This window comes from Xyrauchen texanus, chromosome 30 (assembly GCF_025860055.1).
Source record: "Xyrauchen texanus isolate HMW12.3.18 chromosome 30, RBS_HiC_50CHRs, whole genome shotgun sequence".
NCBI classification, from domain to species: Eukaryota; Metazoa; Chordata; class Actinopteri; order Cypriniformes; family Catostomidae; genus Xyrauchen; species Xyrauchen texanus.
The window spans coordinates 41738479-41762311 of record NC_068305.1 but is presented as its reverse complement, the minus strand read 5'-3'; the positions used below and the strand labels follow the sequence as shown (position 1 = coordinate 41762311).

Below are 23833 nucleotides of genomic sequence, written 5' to 3'. Positions count from 1 at the left end.
CCTCATGGGGACCGACAAAATGTCCCCACAAGGTCAAAAATTTTGGGTTTTACTATCCTTATGGGGACATTTGGTCCCCACAAAGTGATAAATACACGCTCACACACACACACACACACACACACACACATACACGCTCACACACACACACACACTCACACACACACTGCAGTGCTAAACAATAACAAGAGATAAACAAGAGTAATGGCCCTAAGCTTCAATCTCAATGCACTTGAGCCTTTGAGGTTTTGAGAGTGAAACTGATTCATCACTTCAGCAACTTTATTGACAAATCTCTCAAAATGAAGAATGTCTGCAGGTCAGCTAAACTCTTTTCTGGGTGTGGCATCAAGAGAGAGCCATTTACTGGGAATAATAATAAAAATAACAAGTTCATAAAGGGGATAATAAAGTGTCATAAGAAAGAGGGAATCTGGCATCCCCGACGATGACGTTCCAGAGGGGCGCTAATAAGGACGCTGAGTGTGCATCTCAATCTGCTCACTAGTTTAATTTACAATCTTTCAAACACTTGAGTTGTTCAAATTTTAAAAATACACTCCTTTGTATTTTATTTGTACATTTATGTCATGCATCTTTCATAATATTGCTGTTCATTTTAATACCTACGTTGAGTGTTTTAACACGGCAATGATTTTGATTAATGACCCTTTTTCAATGTTGATGAATCATTGGGTCTGCGAGAAAACATTTGCGGACGGGTTTCACACAGATACATGTACACAAAGTTCATGAATGCGACTCAATGACATTCTGCTTTTAACCCAATAACCAAGGCAACAAATTAAACAATAATAATGATTTTATAAACTGTAGAATTATTCAGAATCTGAATGACACACAAGGAATTTGTTATGAAATGAATGCAACATATATGCATACGTACGAGCATATACATTTAAACATATACATATATGGCGTAAAAAAATTAAATAAAAAAAAAGATATAACAAATAAAAAGAGAAATATACAACAGCACAACAATGTTGTTGGAATATGTTATATGCAGATATACAGATCTGTGCAGGTGATGTAATGTGTTGAAGAATATAAATGAAATATGGATATCAGTAGGAACGGATGGACTGAATATTGCACATGGTTGAACTGACCAGAGGAAAGTATTTGGGGGAGTTTTTACTTTACGAGTTTAACAGTTCAGAAAGGGTAGTGGGATGGGTGGGTGGGGTCCAGAGTGATTTTACCAGCCCCTTTTCCTCACTCTGGAAGTGTGCAGTTCTTGGAGGGATGGTAGGGGAGCGCCAATCATCCTCTCAGCTGTCCGAACTGTCCTCTGTAGTCTTCTGATGTCTGATTTCACCAGACAGTTATTCAAGTGCAGAGGACAGACTCAATGACTGCTGAGTAGAACTGTATCAGCAGCACCAGCAGCAGGTTGAACTTCCTCAGCTGGTGAAGGAAATACAACCTCTGCTGGGCCTTCTCCACAATGAGTCAATGTGTGTCTCCGACTTCAGGTCCTGTGAGATGGTAGTGCCCAGGAACCTGAATGACTCCACTGCTGCCACAGCGCTGTTGAGAATGGTGAGGGGGCTCCACAATCATCTTCACCATTTTGAGCGTGTTCAACTCCAAGATGTTTTGACTGCACCAGACGGCTGTTCAACCTCCCTTCTGTATACAGACTCTTCATCATTTCAGATGAGGCCGATGACTGTAGTGTCATCTGCAAACTTCAGGAGCTTGACAGAGGGGTCAAGCTCACTACCTTGGTGGTGCAGTCATTGGTGTAGCGGGAGGAGAGTAGTGGGGAGAGCACACATCCCCGGGGGGGGCACCAGTGCTGATCGTACAGGTGCAGGCAGTGAATTTACCCTGTCTCACTAACTGCTGCCTGTCCATCAGAAAGCTGGTGATCCAATGACAGATAGAGCCGGAAACTTGTTTTTTTTTGTAAAATATATACATATGAAATATATATAGAACATTCAAGAACAAAACCACTGAAATATCTTTTGATTAAAGATCTGTGATGTGGCTCATTTCTTTCCATTTTCTTTAATAAACTTCAGCAATGTGATCAAGAGGAGCTTTTGATTTTATAGACCATTTCGAGAACTGTCTGTGGTCATGAGAACTTTGAAGGCTGAAAATAATGTTTGTTTATCACTTAATGAGTGACATTCTGTCTGTTTTGATCTGTCTCTAGCTCTTTTCTTTCTCTCTCGAGGAACTATGGCACAGGGGAGTGAGTATTTTCAGTTTCATGGGCTCCTCTGTCTACGACTGGCCCCAAAGCACCTGCTTGCCGTTTAAATTTGATACCCTCTTATCATTCTACAAATTGAATTGACTGCACACAAGAAAAAAGACATGTGACCTACATATCTGACACACTTAAGAGAAATAGAGCAAAAAAAGAGGAAGATCCAAGGAAAAGCAACGTTACAAGCACAAACTTTCCTCTTCCTCTGCTACATTGACAGTCACATTGACTACTTCAACCATGACAACTAAACCCAAACCCATCAACGCTCACCCAAACAACCATCTCATCTCACCCCAACCATCAATGATCTCAGCGTCGTAGGTTCCACACGTGGGCAATCTCTAACATGGACACATTGTCACATTGAAATGAGTGGATTTGAACTGCATGTGAATTAGAAATATTCTCTTAGCTGCCTGTTATATTGTTAGATTCTCTAGAAATCTTTTTCATGTTTCAGATCATGAGATCAGGGAGCTTAAATATGGAAAATCAACACATAATGACCCATTAAACAAAAGCACAGGTTCTCTTCACTGAAACTGAAGTGAGAAGTAATTAAGACGTAGTGTAGAGTTGCAGCATCTGTCGGCAACATCAGTGCTGCAGAAGTTAAGGTTAAGATCAGGACTTTAATATAAACCTCAATTATTGAGTAATGCTCAATTAGCCAAGTTAAAAAGACCAGCTTCTCCAGCATGCGGTTCCCATTGCTGGTTTGAGATGGTTAATGTGGGTAGGTTTGGCGCTGGTCCAGCTGGTGGCCATGCTTTTCACCACAACCCTAGCTGGTGAAGTTGGTTTAACCGCTGAGTATTTCAGGTGAAAATGTTTAAGCTAGTTCAGAAGCCTGATGGGAACACCAGCACACTAGCATCACATGCTACATTGAGACACCAGCACACAAAACACAACGTAAGCCAGTGACTAGCAATGCTCACTAGTATTTGGAAGAGACCCAGAGATTAAGTACAGAATGCGGCGTAAAATACCTCTTGACAGAATGGAGGCCCTAAACATCTGTCCTGTCCAAACAGACTGCTCAAATGTGTCTCAAACATCAACAACAAGCTAGAAGTCTTCAAGACCAACATTTAAAACAGCTCTTGATGTCTGTATGCCCACCCACAAACACATGGATATGTCCGGAGGATACAGTAACACCTGCTGCGCTCTCCAACAACAACTTCTCTCACACCCCTCGACGCACCGGTAGGGGTGGAGGAACAGGTCTTCTGATTCATAACAACTGGACCTTTTCACAACACTCATCTCTATGTAACAATACTACTTTTGAATTCCATACTATCACTACAATACAACCCACAAAAATGCATGTTGTTGTCATCTATCGTCCTTCAGGTCAGGCTGTAATGCAGCGCGCAGCATAAAAGGAACATTACGGTGACCAAACGCTTTCACAGCAACCCCCAGAGTTCGAGTGCTCAAAATGTGGATATAGCACAATGCACATTTGATTTGCTGCAACGGTCCTCATTGGCAGAAATAATGTGTTGGTGTGAACGTAAGTATCTTCAGGAATCGCACATGTGCAATGCATTGGTCAAGTATTTGCATATGCATGTGTGTAACTGAGTGTGTTTTAGGTCTTACAGTCCAGATATTACATGAACAGATGTCTGTTGGTGATCCATGAGATCCCCTTCCTGTCTCAGCAGAATAACACTCCAGTGTGACATGCAAATCCACACACAGGCCTTATGTTTGTGCCTTCTGATTTAAATGTATTCAAATGAGGATCAGACCGCTGAAATATTCAAAGAATGCCCAGGCACTTGATGTGTTGATCTGATGTGACAAATAGAAGAATGAAGAAAATGAAATACACTCTCTGACAAGACTTACTTTATTAATTTAATTTCTTATGTACATTTTCTTGGTTTGTTTTGTAAAACAACAAAAATACTGACTATGGAAACAATCTTGCAATATGATCACAAACAGTCACAAATATAAAACACTCACTCACACTCACACTCTTACACACACACACACACACACACACACACACACACACACACACACACACACACACACACACACACACACACACACTCACACACACACACACACACACACACACACTCACACACACTCTCACACACACACACACACACTCACACACACTCACACACACTCACACACACTCTCACACAAAGTGGTTCAAGCAGGAGGCAAGCACAAACAGTGAGTCTGTTTCACACCGATAAATATTAATGTGCCTTTTTTAATGTCACATCAGAACGTTGTACATCAAAGTTTCATCAGGATTTCAACACAGAAAGATTCATTCATACATATTTGAGAGAACTTCGTAGTGAAGTATTTCTGCCCCTCAAGCAGACTCAAAAACTGAGATATCACAAACAACATCCCAAAACTGTGACAGTAATTCACAACATCCTTTCTCATGTGTTTGGTACAAACAGAGATTCAATTAGAGAGAGGAACTGAAGAGCTTCACTGTACAGCAGATACGGGAGCAGCTCGAGGTACCGAACATGACACTTCATGTAGGATGTGGTTTGAGGAAAACGTCATTTCAGGAAGTAGAAATAAAATAAATTGAGCATGTGTTTTTGCCGATATAAGCATGACGACATCATCAGTCGCACAAAAACACTCTCAAACACGTGCACCATGAGTGGCAGGGGAACATAAGCAGCGCTGCAAATACATTATCTGATTTTTGAGGAGACAGCTGGTTGTGAGTAGTCGCCTTCTCCTGGACATGATGAATTACGGCATGCGGCACACCGAGGCGCAAGTGTCGTTCATTCTGGTGTGCAGAATGACACCAAATTAATCAAAAACACACAAATATGGCGACTACATTGTGATCTCCATCATGGGCACGTTTGTGATGATGCAAGTGAATGATGGAAAAGCACGAGTGAACCTGAAAGAGTCTGAAACTAGAAACACCAATAACGTGTTTTAGGGTTAGGGTAACCTAACCCTAACGTGTGTTAAACCAGTGATCAAGACTTTTAAGTCACGTCTGAAATCTCTTTACACCGTCCATTGTGTCTGACAAATGAAATGTGGGACACGTGTGGAGTGTTTGTATTTTAGATTATTGGTGTTTGTGGACATTTTAAAATATTGTAATGTTTTACATTTTATTACTGTGAAGCACTTTGGTCATAAAGCTGAGATTAAAGTGAAATGCTGTGATTTAATGATATAAATGTATATTTTACATGTGTGTGGTTCACAGTGCATTAATGCTCTGCTCGGTCATCTCATATAACATGAATGATGTCTGAGGAGTTTCTAGTGGATCAGCGGTCAGATTTATTTAAAGTACGCAGCCCGTCCACAGTAGGATTGAATCCTTTAGTGGTTTAATTAATCACACTAGGACATGATTTTAATTTGAATAATTGTCTATTTCAATATACAAGGCGAAACAGATTACGAGAGCATTTTAAAGCTGTGGTGTGTCAGTCATACTGTGCGCTGATACCGGATAGCGTCAGTGCTCGTTATTACCGGTACTGCAGAAACACGGGTATCGTTACATCTTTTTTATTTTAGTATCGACTTGGTACCGAAGTACTTTTGACAACACTAATTCCTACACAGGGTTAAGTTCAAGAAGTCTTTCAAACAGCCCAAATCTCATATTCGATGGACAGCACCATGAAGGTATCGTACCGTCTTCAACCAGCATCTAATTATAACAGCTTCACGTGTCCATGGTGGAATTCACTTGCACTCTCATTTGATGAAAAGGAGCGGAGCCATTTCAACTTGGCATCGAGCACAACTCAATTTCAGTAGATTGGTTGCAGTTTTACAATTTACCCGTTGTGATAATGCTGACAGGCACAGAGCTGCTGCCAGCACAATCACATCAAACTGCAACGTTGAGCAAAAACACAGTTTGAACTTTAGGCTGCAGAGGAACAGTGGATGCTGTGGTAGAAGAAATAAAGTTACTTACAGAATAAATGACTTACAGAAGAGTTCGTGCCATCTGTATCAGTGCTTATCAAAGTGGGTTTGCTTCAGGGTCCCGTTCTACATCAAGTGACGACTCAACACAAAACAGTCTAAATTAAACCTTCAATTTTGGTCAAACTTTAATGTCATCTGGGTCATTTATTTTATATTACATTACATTACATTACATTACATTACATATACACATGCGTTCAAAAAGAATAATCACTATTTTTAAATTTTTTTCATATTTATAGTACCACCTGTACAAACCCATGCCCATATGAACATAATTTTCTTTGCACATACCTGTTTAAAAACATAAACACGTACATATACTATTCATCTTATCCTGTAGTTCTGTGTCTAACTGTTGTATTTCTGAACTAGAATCTTCTGATCTGACTGTAGACACACTATAATAATGTGTTAACAGATGGTAAAAACATGGTACTTTGAGGTATAATTACCATATTTATGTACTAGTCTGTATTTAATGGGTGCTTCAAATATAAGTGTATTTTTTCACGTCATACTTCTGACAGGGCATTTAAGACAAAATATACTCAAATTCAAGATCTATTCTCTAAAAGCAGGTTTAAATATCTGATATGCTGCTTTTCAGGTCAATGCATGTTTTTTACAAGGATTTTTAGATATTTTAAAATATTTGTATTTTTAATATTATATTCAACATTCTCAGATAACAATTTTTGCTTCTAAAGTAAAGTAGAGTTTTACATATTTATATTAGAAAACAAGCCAAAACAAAAACATATTTTGTTCCCGTGTACAATGGGGTGAAGTTCCTCTCGCACCTTTCTGTTCACTTCAATCCATCTTTAAATTTAATTCTCTCTTATAATAAAGCTGCATATTGACAATGTTCTTCACGATATGAAACACACAGTGACACATATATTATGATTCAATAAGACTCAAGTCATCATTTTATAATCTAGCTGCATTAAGTGTGCGCTCGAGGGATGAGTGTCCCATGACAGAGTGTTCATCAGCCAGTGCAGTTTCAATCTCTCCCCCTTAGATCGGGACATTCACACGACTCATACAAGAGCCGCTGACCGCACAGAGAAATGACCGTTTCAGAGTTTGTCGTTATTTACATGATCTGCTTCTGTATTATTGGAACTTTAATAAAAACATAACGCATTAAATATAAGTGCATTAAAGATGTAACGCATTAAATATAACCGCATTAAAGATGTAACGCATTAAATATAACTCCATTAAAGATGTAACGCTTTCAATATAACTGCATTAAAGATGTATCGCATTCAATATAACCTCATTAAAGATGTATCGCATTCAATATAACCGCATTAAAGATGTATTGCATTCAATATAACCGCATTAAAGATGTAACGCATTCAATATAACCGCATTAAAGATGTAACGCTTTCAATATAACTGCATTAAAGATGTATCGCATTAAATATAAGTGCATTAAAGATGTAACGCATTAAATATAACCGCATTAAAGATGTAACGCTTTCAATATAACCGCATTAAAGATGTATCGCATTCAATATAACCGCATTAAAGATGTATTGCATTCAATATAACCGCATTAAAGATGTAACGCATTCAATATAACCGCATTAAAGATGTAACGCTTTCAATATAACTGCATTAAAGATGTATCGCATTCAATATAACCACATTAAAGATGTATCGCATTCAATATAACCGCATTAAAGATGTATTGCATTCAATATAACCGCATTAAAGATGTAACGCATTCAATATAACCGCATTAAAGATGTAACGCTTTCAATATAACTGCATTAAAGATGTATCGCATTAAATATAAGTGCATTAAAGATGTAACGCATTAAATATAACCGCATTAAAGATGTAACGCTTTCAATATAACAGCATTAAAGATGTATCGCATTCAATATAACCGCATTAAAGATGTATTGCATTCAATATAAGTGCATTAAAGATGTAACGCATTCAATATAACCGCATTAAAGATGTAACGCTTTCAATATAACTGCATTAAAGATGTATCGCATTAAATATAAGTGCATTAAAGATGCAACGCATTAAATATAACCGCATTAAAGATGTAACGCTTTCAATATAACTGCATTAAAGATGTATCGCATTCAATATAACCGCATTAAAGATGTATCGCATTCAATATAACCGCATTAAAGATGTATCGCATTCAATATAACCGCATTAAAGATGTAACGCATTCAATATAACCGCATTAAAGATGTATCGCATTCAATATAACTGCATTAAAGATGTAACGCTTTCAATATAACCGCATTAAAGATGTAACGCTTTCAATATAACCGCATTAATGATGTATCGCATTCAATATAACCGCATTAAAGATGTATCGCATTCAATATAACCGCATTAAATATGTAACGCATTCAATATAACTGCATTAAAGATGTATCGCATTAAATATAACAGCATTAAATATGTAACGCATTAAATATAACCGCATTAAAGATGTAACGCATTAAATATAACAGCATTAAATATGTAACACATTCAATATAACTGCATTAAAGATGTAACGCATTAAATATAACTGCATTAAAGATGTAACGCATTAAATATAACAGCATTAAATATGTAACGCATTCAATATAACTGCATTAAAGATGTAATGCATTAAATATAACAGCATTAAATATGTAACACATTCAATATAACTGCATTAAAGATGTAATGCTTTCAATAGACTTTCACTCTGGAATTTGACAATAACTCTTTGACAAAGCAGTTTGTCAAGTGTGACCGCTTGCTCTCATCACTGTTGAGTCCCACCACACTTTGAATCACAGTTGGTGTCACAGGGTTACACTAGATGTAGTTTCTGTTATAACTCAGTTATAATCCTTTGGGGTGGGATGTAACCGCTGCAGTGATTAATGGATATAAAGATGTAACGCATTAAATATAACTTAAAGAATAAAGCATTCAATATAACCGCATTAAATATGTAACGCATTCAATATAACTACATTAAATATGTAATGAATTAAATATAACTGCATTAAAGATGTAACGCATTAAATACAACCACATTAAAGATGTAACTTTCCTTTAAAGAGCTCCAGCTGCACTTATTCCACAACAAGAGTGCTTCTGTGTTATTTTGTATTCTGCATTATAATCCCCTCATACTTTGTGATGTACATCAGCTGAAGCTGTTTGGAAAGTTTCGAGTGCATCTGTGATCTGTGCAATTCTTCCTCTCATCAGTCAGTCGTGAACTGCAGTTCTGCTCTCAAACATCATCATTAGTGTTTAATGTCAACGACTATTCGACAATGAAAATTTGTGTAATATTTTCAGCCCTAATTGTGATATAAAATTACTCATATCATGAAATAAGATTTTGGTGATACTGCCCACACCTAGATGAATTTTTTTCTGAATTGTACTGCAAAGATATTTCTCCTGATAAAATCACTCCAGTAATCTCACGTCACCTCTTGAGTTTCACAAGAGAGCTCAACAACATCTGTGCTCAGATTTGCCTAGATAACAAAGTGTGCAATCAAAAGTTAAAGATGTCATTATGAACTCATGAAGCATTTGAAACTCTTTCAAGACAATATGATCTGGGCTATCCTCTCATTTGTTTCCACTTTTATATCTGTTTATATCCATTAATCACTGCAGCGGTTACATCCCACCCCAAAGGATTATAACTGAGTTATAACAGAAACTACATCTAGTGTAACCCTGTGACACAAACTGTGATTCAAAGTGTGGTGGGACTCAACAGTGATGAGAGCAAGCGGTCACACTTGACAAACTGCTTTGTCAAATTCCAGAGTGAAAGTCCAGACTCTCCTACGATCTACGGCAGAGGAATGTGGCCATATACCTGTTGTTTCATGCAAATGTTTTAGTCAAATGATTTGCTCATTTACAGCCACAAGGGTGTTGAAATACAGTACATTGACATTCTAAATGCATCAGCACTTTACATTAACATTCGACAGAGAAAACAAATAATCCCTGTATTTAAACAATTCCACATGTCATCAATGCGACATGCTAAACATTAAACAGTTTAAAGCTTATCGAGCGTTGAAGAGGAACTGTACTTATGCGCTCTTTAAAAACACTGCTGTGTCAAGATTTCAACAAGCTTCAACAAGCGCCTTGATGGACGTCACGTTCAGGGCCGGACTGGGACACAATTTCAGGCCGGGAAATCCTACACCCATCCAGGCCATCCTATGCACCCAAATAAAATTTAGAAACACGGACAACCTTGTTTTTTTCCCCCTAAATTACATTTATTTCACAGTATGACCATAACATAAAAACATAAACAACCAACCTAGAAGTAAAGCAGTCCTAATATCAAATGGGTCTGCACATAACGTACATACAAGCATTTACTCTAGAAGTCCAAAGCTGTTTCTACCTCTCTACTTCTCACTCATAAGTGTATATAAACTGCAGAAGAGAGGTTAAACAAAAATGTTAGCTTAGAAGGTCAGCAGGTTGCGTAACGCTTCGCTGCTCTCAGCAACTTTATCAATAATGTTGTAAATGTCAATTCCAACAAGTATCTCCCTCTCTGTTGACATTAACATGAAAGCCTCAAGGTGTTCCTGATTAATAGAGGTCCTAAGTCTGTTCTTCACAAGCGTCAGTGTGGAGAAGCTTCTTTCACAGGCTACTTGTGTCACAGACAATGTCAACACAAATGTGTAGCCCAGTACAATGACATAATCATCAGTGAGAAGGTTGTATTTAGACAGCAGGATATGGCAACATATTTCACAGTTTTTGCAAGTTGAACAAACAGTGCTCACCAACTCCAAGCCCTCATCAGCACCTGAAAGGTTGTCATCTTTTCTTGAGAGCTCCTTCACTGTCTTTACACTATAGCTATCCAAAGTAGACATCTTCAGCCTTTTCCAATGTGTTGCCAAATTTGTCAGCTCTGACTGCAATGTCTCAACTGTGGCACGATCATCAAAGCTAAGTTCCACTAGAGCGGATTTTGGGAGCCCATTTTGTTGTATTTCACCGTTTGTCTGAGGCGTAAAGTCGAATCGTAGCCTTGCTAGTCAAAACTAACAGATTCCTGATTTTTTTTTTTATTGTTATTAATATTAATAATACATTTATTGAATGACGAATACAAAAATGATCACTGGTAAAGGTACTAATATAAAATAATAATAATAAAAAAAATTTTTAAAAAAACGCTGGCTGGCAGCAGGCCAACTTAGTCGCCAGGCCAGCGGGAATTGTCCCGGTGCTCCCGATGGCCAGTCCGGGCCTGGTCACGTTACATCATTATCAGTAAGCAGCCATTCAGCAACACTGACTGATATTCAGTAACAACATGATTGCGAGTGTGTTGCTTTTATACATGTATTATACATGTATGTATTATAGAAACTTCTAAAGTTTCAGTTTAGATTCGACAAGTTCAATATTTCTTAATGACAATGAAAAATGTTCGTAAAGATTGTAACTGTTTTTATAAACAAAAAGTTAATAAAGAGTAATGTTTGAGTAACATTTTATAAGGCCCTATGATTATCACGATGCAAAACGTGAACAGAATCGCAGAATTCGGTGACTTTCACATAATTGTATAAATTTGGGATAAAATTAATGACAATTTGACAATTAATCAAATTCAAATTGAATATGGCAAAGTGCGGTCATCAAACTGTAATAGACTGATTTATTTGAATAAAAATATACTGTAGTCTGTTTGTACTGCACAATTTTTCTATAACTTTGCATAAAATTAAATGGCAACTATGCTAATATTATTCTATTCATATCCTGAGCAAGGCCGCCATCAGGATTTATGGACAGGGGGACAACATTTTCCAAATTGGGCCCCCCCATCCCAATTAGGAGTAAGTACATTGTTGTACTTGATCTCATTAAGGGTCAAATATAGACCTTTGCATGGGCCCCCCTGGACCTTGGGCCCGGGATCATCTGTACCCTTTGATCTCCCTCTGATGGCGGGCCTGATCCTGAGGTCAACAGAACCGGCTGGATCCAGCAATATTCCTGCTTCGTGTTGGACTCCACTGCTACGTGTCGCTGAATGGTGATGACTAAATGCAGCCGGTGCCAAACATCACTTCAGTCTATTGTGATGGACTTCAGAGGACGAACTGATGCCAACTCCAACCATAAGACATGGGATACTTCATATGCCACTGTCTGAACCTTGGACTTCCGACCTCACCGAAATGACCTGCCGGTTGAACTGCGATGCACCTCACTTATCTCACTTATATCTGCCTGCATTATTAGTGTTTGTGTGTTATTGTTTGAAAATCAGTTACAGATTTACTGTATGACTGAAGTCTTGTGGGTGCTACCGTGACAACGCTTGTTTTAACTCTGACCTCAGAACAGCCGCAAGAGACACGAGTGTGTAACAGAACAATCTAAAGAATGCCGTTGGTGCACATGTGAAGCCACATGGAATAAAACAAGTGTTTACACACACACACACACACAAACATGACTGAAAAACGTACATGAAAGATCTGCAACAGTAACATCTTTAATGTATCTGTACTGAAGGGTAACAGCGCTTTAAGTACGGTGAATTATTACATATAAACACTTGGCACGTGTGAGTGAATTTCTGTCCTGAAGCCATTAAAACAAGTCCATTAGTTAATCTGCTCTGTGGTGTAAGTTTTCAACTCTTTCAGTTTGTTTCTGTAATCGGATCTGATGCGGTTTGCACACTTATTTGTATTTGTGTTTGAAGTGGAAGATGAGTAGAGCGCTGAAGAAAATCAGAGAGACAGAAAAAACACATGTGTGTACCTGATATTCATCAGTGTACGTTATTCTTTTCATAACCTTTCACCAAAATAAATATAATAAACTTTCTAAGTCTCTGAAACAACTTTGTTAACATAATGTAACCAAGGGTCATGCGCTCTAGGAAAATAATATTACCCAATCACATCATACTCTTACAAGTTTCATTCCCCCTGATCCAATTAAATCATTATGGATTAAAAAAGTCCCGCCCTACAATGTGAATACACTGAACATGCAGTTTGAATAAGTTATATACATCACAAGGAAGTTTCAGTGTGTTGTGAAAGTCATTTCATGCAATCCTGTAGCTTAACTAATAATTCAATTTGCATACAAGAGATAAAATTGCAAAGATCTTTTGTGCAGTGAAAGAACATCAAACATCAATGTTTGCTGTTTTCAAAGATGAATATTTACATTCACCTTGTGTTACTATATCTGATGCCAACAACTCTCCACTTTACAAAAACTGCAGTTTACATATCATGTCTAATTGCATTTGTGTGCATAAACGGTCAGTAATCGGTTGCAATCATAATTTTTACAACAGAGTGTAAAACACACAAAGATCTTCAGGCTTTGAGGAAACACACCATTAAAGAGCAAAGAACACTGTACGGCAGCTGCTATCAATAATTAGGGATGCACTAATCTGATATCTGGACCGGTATCGGCTCCGATACTGAAGCTTCAGACGGATCGGGTATTGGTCTGATGAGCCCGATCCAAATCCAAAACTGTGTGTTAGTCATGATCATTACTGTCAACCTCCAAAAATGACAAAGAACCGATTTGAATAATAAGTGAATTAAACTACTGTGAACTTGCCCACAAACAGACACATACAGGATGTCCTGGAGAGTTCAGAACGTCAAAATAAAAGCGTGAGGGGTAAAAGTTAAAGGTGCACGATTGAGATATATTACTATATATCACTATTATAATATATTATTATTTGTTTACAATTTATAACAACATTTATGTTGAATGTGTCTTACAAATAAACTGAACAAAAAAGAGATCTGAATCCTCTGAAGTCCAGATACAAGTTGGAAAACTTTTTGGGAAAAAAAAAGGCAAAAATAAAACACTGGTTTCTATTGATGGTTATACTGGAATTATTGTTAATGTTGCTGCTCCATTATCCAGTAAACCAGTTAATAATAAAGTGTTTCTTTATAATCTATACATTTATATTGAAATAATGTGGAGTTAGAGGTTTGTGTTTCTTTACATATTAAAGAGTACTCCCAATTATTAACACAAATAATGTAAAGATATTCTAAACTGATTATGCAAAAAAACAACACTGGTATCGGATCGGGATTGGTATCAGCCGATACTGAGATGTCCAATATCGGAATCAGAACGGAAGAGATAAAACTGGTGTCGGTGCATCCCTATCAATAATTGTCAATAACTTTGCAGTTGTCTAATTCAGGACACAGTCTGATTCAAATCATCATTAAGAATTTGGATAGATTTTCCTCTAATTACCTTATTCTGATCGGTCCAGAGTAGGAAGTAACCTTGAGGGTCGACACGCAGTGTGACAGGCGTTACCGTGGTCGAGTCCTGGAAAAAAAACAACAATGTAAAGTTCACCACACTCACTGTGTAGTAATTGTTCAGATAAAATCATTTCTAGTTTGTGACAGTCAAAATGATGAACATTTCTGTTGGATTGTCAATTTAACAGTAAAATACACAATTTATTATTTAAAAATAACACAATAAATAAAACAATTTACATTTAATTATGCCCCCGACCAGTAATAAAAGCACAGGGCTGTTAATCAGAAGGTCGCAGGTTCTAACCCCACGGCCACCACCATTGTGTCCTTGAGCAAGGCACTTAACTCCAGGTTGCTCCGGGGGGATTGTCCCTGTAATAATTGCACTGTAAGTCGCTTTGGATATAAGTGTCTGCCAAATGCATAAATGTTAATGTTAAATGTTAATGTCTGCAGTCGGAGCAGCGCATCACCAAACCACACATACCGACAGTTCTCCTTCTGTCACTCACTTGACGTTGAGTCGAATGTAGTGACACAAGGGGTTTTCCTTGGGAGCCTTGCATACCTCTGAACTTGAGAAAAGGCCAATGAGAAATTGGCAGACAGAATATGCATGTCCCGGCCCCGGACATACGGGTATAACGGGAAGTGGGCGTGTCTGCCAGTCAGATATTTTCTTCGGAGCCGAGCATTTGTGCAGCAGCAAGCTGAGTCTCACTACTGTTCCACTCACCTCTGTTGGCAGATCAATGGACCGGCCGCCTCTGCCCTGCATGCCATGGCTCTCTTGCAAGTCCACCAAGCCAAGGCACTTATAGATCTGCACTTGGGTAGTTCTGACACCGATGTGCCGCAGGAACTGCGCTCTGCCACCGACCTCACTCTCATAGACACGAAGGTCACAGCGCGGGCACTCGGGCAGGCGATGGCCACCCTCGTGGTCCAGGAACATCACCTATGGCTGAACATGGTCGAGATGTGCAACGTTGACAAGGCTCGCTTTCTTAACGCCCCCGTCTCCCAGCTTGGCCTCTTCGGCGACACCGTCGATGACTTCGCCCAGCAGTCTTCATGGTAAAGAGGCAGACAGAAGCGATCTCGCACATCATGCCGTTGCGCCGTCTCAACCTGTGCCCAGCTAGTTGTTGCTGGCCAACTCGTCGCGCTGGTTGACCAGGACCATCTGACTCGGCTACGTGATTCAAATCGCCAGGCTCCCACCTCATTTCCGCGGTATTCGCTCCACTTGTGAAAATGCCAGCACCTTACGCGCAGAGATTACAGCTCTGCTACTCAAGGATGCGATAGAGTCCCTCCAGCCGAGATGACGGCCAGGCGTTTCAGTACAAGGTCCTCCCCTTCGGCCTGTCCCTGTCCCCTCGCGTCTTCACCAAGGTCCCGATAGCCCTTGCCCCGCTACGGGAAGTGGGCATCCGCATACTCAATTACCTCAATGACTGGCTCATTCTAGCTCATTCTCGAGAGTTATAAATGCACTCACAGGGACCAGGTGCTCAGGCACCTCAGCCGTCTAGGTCTTCAGGTCAACTGAGAAAAGAGCAAGCTCTCCCCGGTTCAGAGCATCTCTTTTTTCGGCATGGAGTTAAACTCAGTCTCAATGACATCGCATCTCATGGACAAGCATGCTCAATCAGTGCTCAGGTGCCTCGCTTTCTTCGAGCCCAGCACAGCAATTCCTCTAAAACAATTCCAGAGGCTCCTGGGACATATGGCTTCCTCGGCCGTGGTCACGCAGCTTGGGTTGATGCAAATGAGACCGTTTCAGCACTAGCTTCCGACTCGAGTACCGAGATGGGCATGGCGCCGTGGCACATACCGTGTGTTAATTACCCCTTCCTGCCATCAGACTTTCAACCCTTGGACAGACCTCTGTTTTCTGCGGACTGGAGACCCACAACAACAGGTGTCCAGACATGTCGTGGTCACCACAGACGCCTTTCAACTGGGTTGGGGCACCGTGTGCAACGGGCACACAGCTGCTGGCTCCTGGACAGGGCCATGGCTGCATTGGCACATCAACTGCCTTGAGTTGCTGGCTGTATTCCTTGCCCTGTGGAGGTTTCTCCACAAAACCGCAACGGTAGCACACATAAATCGCTAAGGTGGTGTGCGCTCTCGCCATATGTAACAACTCGCCTGCTATCTCCTCCTTTGGAGGAGATTCAGGTCGCTGTGCACCACTCATATCCCGGACAAACGCAACATGGCAGCGGACGCGCTGTCGCAACAGGTTTCACCCAGCGGAGAGTGGAGGCTCCACCCCCAGGTGGTCCAGCTAATTTGGGGCCAATTCGGCATGGCACAGGTTGATCTCTTTGCATCCCAGGACAATTCTCACTGCCCGCTCTGGTACTCCCTGACAGAAGCCCCTCTCGGGACAGACGCGCTGGCACACAGGGGTTGCGCAAGTACACATTTCCTCCAGTGAGCCTTCTTGCACCGGTGCTGTGCAAGAACAGGGAGGACTACGAACAAGTCATCTTAGTGGCTCCTTACTGGCCCACTCAGACTTGATTCTCGGATCTCACGTTCCTCGTGAGAACACCTCCCTGGCAAATTCCCCTGAGGAAGGACCTTCCTTCCCAGGGACGGGGCACCCTCTGGCATCCACACCCAGACCTCTGCAACCTCCACGTCTGGCCCCTGGATGGGACGCGGAAGATCTGAGAGACCTACCACCTACAGTCGTAGACACGATCAACAAAGCCAGAGCTCTTGTTCACGAATTGATGTTCTTCCCAATCTGAGGACCTGCAGAGATGTGCAGTTCGGTCAGTGCCATTCCTGCAAGAGAGGTTGGAGGGGAGGCTGCCCATCTCCATATTGAAGGTGTATGTAGCCGCTGGCCGCGACGCAGTGGATGGCAAGTCCTTGGGTAAGTACGACCTGATTATCAGGTTCCTTAGAGGCGCCGGAGGCTGAATCCTCCCCGGCAAAGACTGTTCCCTTCCTGGGATCTCTCAGTGGTCCTCTCGGGCCTTCAGAGACCCCCCTCTCCCCTTCGAGCTGCTTGACTCAGTTGAACTCAAGGCCCGCTCCTTGAAGAAGGCCCTCCTGATAGCGTTAGCTTCCATCAAGAGGGTTGGGGACCTGCAAGCGTTCTCTTTTAGAGACACTTTTCTGGAGTTCGGTCCAGAAAATACGTCATCCTGAGACCGCGACCGGGCTACGTACACAATGTTCCTACGACCCCCTTCAGGGATCAGGTTGTGAACCTGCCAGCAAGCTGCCCTGGGAGGAGGCAGACCCAGCCTTTTCGTTGCTGTGTATGTGCTTCGCGTATCTATTTGGACGCAGAGCATAAGATGTTCTGAGCAGCTCTTTGTCTGCTTCGGCGGACGGCGGAACGCTGTCTCTGAACTGAGGCTGCCCGCTGGGTCGTTGATGTCATTTCCATGGCCTTCCAGACTACCGAGCACACATTAAACGAGAAGTGTGGCATCCTTGTGGGCACTGACCAATGGCACCTCCCTAAGCGGACATCTGCAGAGCAGCGGGCTGGGCAACACCCAACACCTTTGCAAGATTCTACAATCTCAGGGTTGAGTCAGTCTCGTTCAGTGTTTTGTCAGGTCCGAGCCAGTAGAACTCTGTAATACAGAACAGCCAACCGGGTGTTCCGCTTGCACCTAGCGCCCTTCACCAAGTTGATCCAGTGTGCTTTCTCTCCCAGGTTAGCCACTAAGATTTTGCTTCCTGGATGTTCTTCCTCCCTAGCCTTCTGGCCTGCAAATTCAGCGGAGGGTCTTCTCCCCCTGAAAGAATAGGATCGGGGATTTCATAGTGTTAAGCCCCAGCCGCTTTACACTCTATGCGAGAGACAAAGAGAGAGAAAAGGCTGTGGCTAACTGGCTGGCTCCCATGCTGGTCATGTAGCATCTGTTCCCCCCTAGGGGTGCTGGGAACTTAAGGTCTGTATATGACACCTTTTTCTGGGGGCGTTGGGTAGGGTTACATGTGGCTGATACAGTTGATTCTAGCACAAAGCAGCCTGCTTGCACTTGTGTCAGCAGTTCACGTAACACGGGCTAGTGCATGGCAATTTTGAACGGGACCCCTTGTGTCACTACATTCGACACAACGTCGAGTGAGTGACAGAAGGGGAACGTCACGGTTACTGTTGTAACCTCCGTTCCCTGAGGGAGGAAACGAGACGTTGTGTCCCTTCTGCCACGACACTAAACCTACCACTGTAAATGGCCGTATCTTATTCTCGGCTCCTCAGTGCAAAAACCTGGCTGAGAGACACACGCCCGCTTCCCTTTATACCTGTATGTCCGGGGGCGGGACATGCAAATTCTGTCTGCCAATTTTTCATTGGCCTTTTCTCAAGTTCAGAGGTACGCGTGGCTCCCAAGGAAGACCCCTTGTGTCACTACTTGTGTCTCGTTCCCTCCCTCAGGGAATCTAACCCTAACTGTAGGCCAAGAGTGTGTCAAACACAGAAACACAGCTCATGTGTCATATATACACACACACACACACACACACACACACACACACACACACACACACGGCCAGATGCTCAGGAGAACTACACAGCAACTGTAGATATTACTGGACTTCTATAAAAAGAACAAGCATTTCATTTCACACACACTTTTGTTCTGAGCAATACTGTGAGGTGACTGTTGCGTTCTATATTTTACAGCAAATAAGTGCATCTCATTTAAATCAACAATCCAGTTTAATCAGGCATTAAATATGCTAAAATAGAGTTGTATGTATTTAAATTTAGTCACCATCATTCTTTCCAGCGCAATCACAGTTCCTTTCTATGTAAATTTGGATTGTTACAGAATATGCCTTTCACAAAACTATTTGTAGGATGCAACAAACATCGTGATTTTACCACACACAGAAAGCAGGTGGTAAACAGAATTTATCTTAGAAAGATGTTTGTGTTTCTTGTCTATTGATCAGTAATTCAAGGAGTGTAGATCGCAGTGCTGGAGTGATGCTGTACAGTCGCAGTCAAGTATGTCAATGCAGACAGCACGAATAATTATATGACATTAATTCATTCTTTGTGAATTCCCCACAATTTAAACTACGCTGATTTCCGCTGGTGGTTATAATAATCAATTTCCCATGGACATTCAGACATGCATAGGTGTGATTATTCTAAACTACAAAACAACATCTGAGATCAATATGAAGTGAGAAACAAACAAGCCTCATAGATCACATGCAGATTTGATGGTTTTATAAGTGTATCAGATCAAGCCTATGTGTAAAAACATGTCTAACAGGTTCCTGTTTTAACTGATTTTTTGGCTGTGGTGAGGATTTAACCCTCAAGCAGATACTGTCTCTTTAAGAGAAACACTGGCACAGATACAGCATTGTTGGCATTGACTTGTTGCTCATGTTGAAGATATTGAAGGGCAGGTTTCAAATCTCTGCTTCCTTTAATGAAATATAATCTGTCTGGACTTTGTGCATCATGGCCTTTATGAAATAACAGAAACATCGTCTGCTCCATTCACACTATTTTATCCATCTCAAGTTCATAAAAAGAGAAGACAGAAGTATTCTCAGAGAACATTTATTGCTCACATGTTGCTCTCACATAGATCAAGACACTTAAAGATAATGAGTGTCATTTTCTCAATGTTGAAATACTTTCTATAGTGTCAACTGAATGTTCAGATGCATTAAGATCAATCAGTAATCCTTTGATCGTTTGGCTTCCTGTTTGACACTTTCAACCCAATCATCTGTTTGTTTGAGCAACATGTCAACTTCTGACTCAACCAATGGCGTTTGGACGGGACTATCTGTTTCATACTTGTGACGTTTCCTTAGTAGTAACATAAATGAGTCCTGATTATTGATAAAATATTGATATAAACAGCTGAAAGTGTCATTATAGTGGGAAGGATTTGATATTAAACATGCTGTAGCGTATGGAACATAACCATGTGGTAATGCCTAATTTTGGACAATACACTGAAATATGTACTTAGCAAACGAAAGGTTCTTCATCTCAATTGATTATTTTCACTTTTATTTAGAACTTGTTGGACACGTTCCAAAATATCCGATTATTCACAATAAATCAACGAGAAGTCTTATGAAACACTGAGTACCCTAAACCTAACCCAAATGTGCAGTAAAACGAATATTATATAAGCAATCGGTTCAATTCTATATTCATTTGGCAGGTGGAAAACAATGCAAATTCAGATTTAATGTTCTCCCTCATCTTGACTGGTTTGGAACGTCTGCAGCTTTACAGAACATTATGCTGTGATGTCTGTAATTTCTTACATTTCCTAAAGTCCTCTTTGAGCAGTTTCATTGAAAATCATGCCTTAAAATTACAGACACAAACAGCATGTCAAACATAGTAAGTTACCATAACAAACTGCCCTCCTTTTGTGTTAGTAGGCAGCATCAGATGACTATTAACAAGCACAACACAAAGTGAAAGATTAAAACCAACTGGCACGGTTCAAAAGATCTGTTACAAAAGTGTTTCCGTTCAACTTGTCCGGCCAGAACCGACGATCCCTCACAGTCTTTACAACTCAAACGACTTCACATGCCAAACGTGAAAGAACGGTAAAGGTAAGAAGGGGAAGAAAAGATCACACAGGACAAAAACATATTTGAATAGGGGAAACTTCAGAAACTAGTTCAGTCAGAGCGTGCCTGCTCATGCATATGGAGTTATATATGTGCCACAATTCTGCGCATGCAGAATATAATGATATTTTTGACCACATAACAATGACATTTTGAGTGCATTAAAAGGATTTATGTATGCGCGTGAACTTTGAACTTTCTAAAGCTATATATATTTTTGCAAAGATTCATTTGAGCAAAAAAAAATCTATTTTGTGCTTGAATAAAGTTTTTTTGAATGTGAATTTTGCACAGATTTCTCCTGTTTTTTCTCCTGTGTCTCCTGTTTTTTTGCATGTGCAAGATCTCACTCGCTCTCTCGTCATACACACTCTGTGTGCTCTCATAGCTTTGAGCGCTCAACAAGTTTACATCATTAATGAGCCAGAATTTCAGCCAATCAGAGATGAGGTGGTACATTTTGATTGGCTGGCTAGACCACAGATCTTACTGTTAATAAATACAGGAGGAAGAGGAGAAGGGGAAAGTTTGTTTTCAAGGAAATGTGTATCACACTATGACCACAAGAAAGTAGTTATTTTCTTGACTGAACAATTTTGTTGACTAAGCTGTCCTTTTGTGTAAATCACAGCCCACACACTCTCACACACATGCTCACACACACACACACACGCACTCACGCACACTCACACACGCACGCACTCACGCACACTCACACAGGCACGCACACTCACTCACACATACACGCACGCACGCACACACACACACAAGCACACAGACACGCACACAGGCACGCACACTCACACACGCAAGCACACAGACACACACACGCACGCACGAACTCACAAGCAAGCACACAGGCACGCGCGCGCACACACACACACGCACATACACAAGCACACAGGCACGCACACACGCAAGCACACGCACACGCGCACACACACACACACACACACACACACACCCGCACACACACTCACGTATGAAGCCATTTGAAGAGATCACATTCAACAATATCCAACAATTATTATTTGCCAAGAGATTTTCTCAAGATATTGGAACTTTAGTTTGGATGACAACAACAAAATAATAATAATACTACTAATAAAAATAATAATACTAATAATAAATCAAATCTGTGAGCGTGCTTGCGAAAACACACCTCAATATTAATATTCACGTTACTCACATCATCCCATTTCATGAATTTCTCGCCGGTTTTCAGACTCTCGGTAACCGAGACGGGCTTGAGTTTGAGCGCGTGGACTCCGGGCTGCGCTCCCGCCATCGTGTGACGCGGCCACTGAACTTTACACACGTGTGATGTTTGTCCTTCTGTAAGATCAGTCACTGCTGGGACTCTATAAAAGACTCATGCTCGCTCCCGCGCCCCGTGCGCAACATTCTGACAGTTGTGGTCTCGCTGGGTACGCGCACAACTGACTGACTGCGGAGTGAGAGCTGAACCCGTTTAATACAGGCAGTGTGCACGAGCGCCACCCTGCGCGGGTATATGCATGACCATCACCAATGAGACCTCTTAAATATCTCAAGAACCAGAACAGTTTTCCTTCTGGTTATCCATCTCATGAACAGTAAAAACTCCCCCAAATACTTTCCTCTGGTCAGTTCAACCATGTGCAATATTCAGTCCATCCGTTCCTACTGATATCCATATTTCATTTATATTCTTCAACACATTACATCACCTGCACAGATCTGTATATCTGCATATAACATATTCCAACAACATTGTTGTGCTGTTGTATATTTCTCTTGTTTTATCTGTTATATCTTTTTTTATGTCACTATATGTATAAATATGTGGCATTCTCTTGCTCTGGAAGCTTCTGTCACCATGACTAACTGCATGTGTGTGTCAGCATTTGCCAATAAAGCTCATTCAGATTCTGATTCAATCTTTCTCTCATGCAGCATTAAGATAACATACAGAACAATCTAAGCTCAGATGTTTCTTTGTGTGCGCGAGTGTGTGTGTCTGTGCCTGTGAGTGAGTGAGTGTGTGCGTGCGTGCGTGCGTGCGTTTATGTAGTATGCATATTTCTGTCATCAAAATATTCCTGGAGCTTTTACCATGAAAGTATGCTGATAGCCATCTTGTCAAACTTGTATTGGCATAAATCTAGTTCTTCTGAAATGAGTCACAACTATTTCTGCATGACTAATCATGCCAAACATATTCACATAGATAATCATCAAAAATAAAATCTGTAATCTTGCACTGTTAGGATAGCAAAATAAATACATGTGTGTAAAATACAAATGTTGTGCATTATATGGTTAAAACCCAACAGCATCTCTTTTTAGAAGCTACAGCCAAAAATACAAATAATCAGGCATTCCCACACCAAACTAACCCGTTGACCGAGTTATAGTGCTGCTGTGTCGGACCGCTTAAACAGATTTTAATTCCAGGTGTGATGGGTAATAAACAGATTTTAATTCCAGGTGTGATGGGTAATAAGGGAAGAGGTGATTGGAAAGACATTGGTGCAATAACATTAAGCTTTACAAGCAAGAAGTATTTTATAATTGCAGGTAAACAGTGTAGCAATAATGATAATACAGGAATAATATGATTGTTTTTCCTGGACTTCGTTGCAAGTCTCGCTACTGTGTTTTAAACTAGCTG

At 40.7% G+C, this 23833-nt stretch overlaps 1 protein-coding gene across 3 annotated transcripts in view; it reads right to left on the bottom strand.

The window, feature by feature from the left end:
• The window catches only part of LOC127624082 (1-phosphatidylinositol 4,5-bisphosphate phosphodiesterase beta-1-like), a 139224-nt gene extending 116633 nt beyond the window's left edge, over positions 1-22591 (bottom strand). For all 3 annotated transcript variants that reach the window (XM_052098728.1, XM_052098730.1, XM_052098731.1), the window contains exons 1-2: positions 22370-22591; positions 14549-14626 (exon numbers count right to left, since the gene is read on the bottom strand). In XM_052098728.1, the coding sequence (XP_051954688.1) occupies positions 14549-14626; positions 22370-22468 (177 nt within the window). In that variant the 5' untranslated portion in view covers positions 22469-22591. The remainder of the gene's footprint in view (positions 1-14548; positions 14627-22369) is intronic.
• Positions 22592-23833: the final 1242 nt, after the last annotated feature.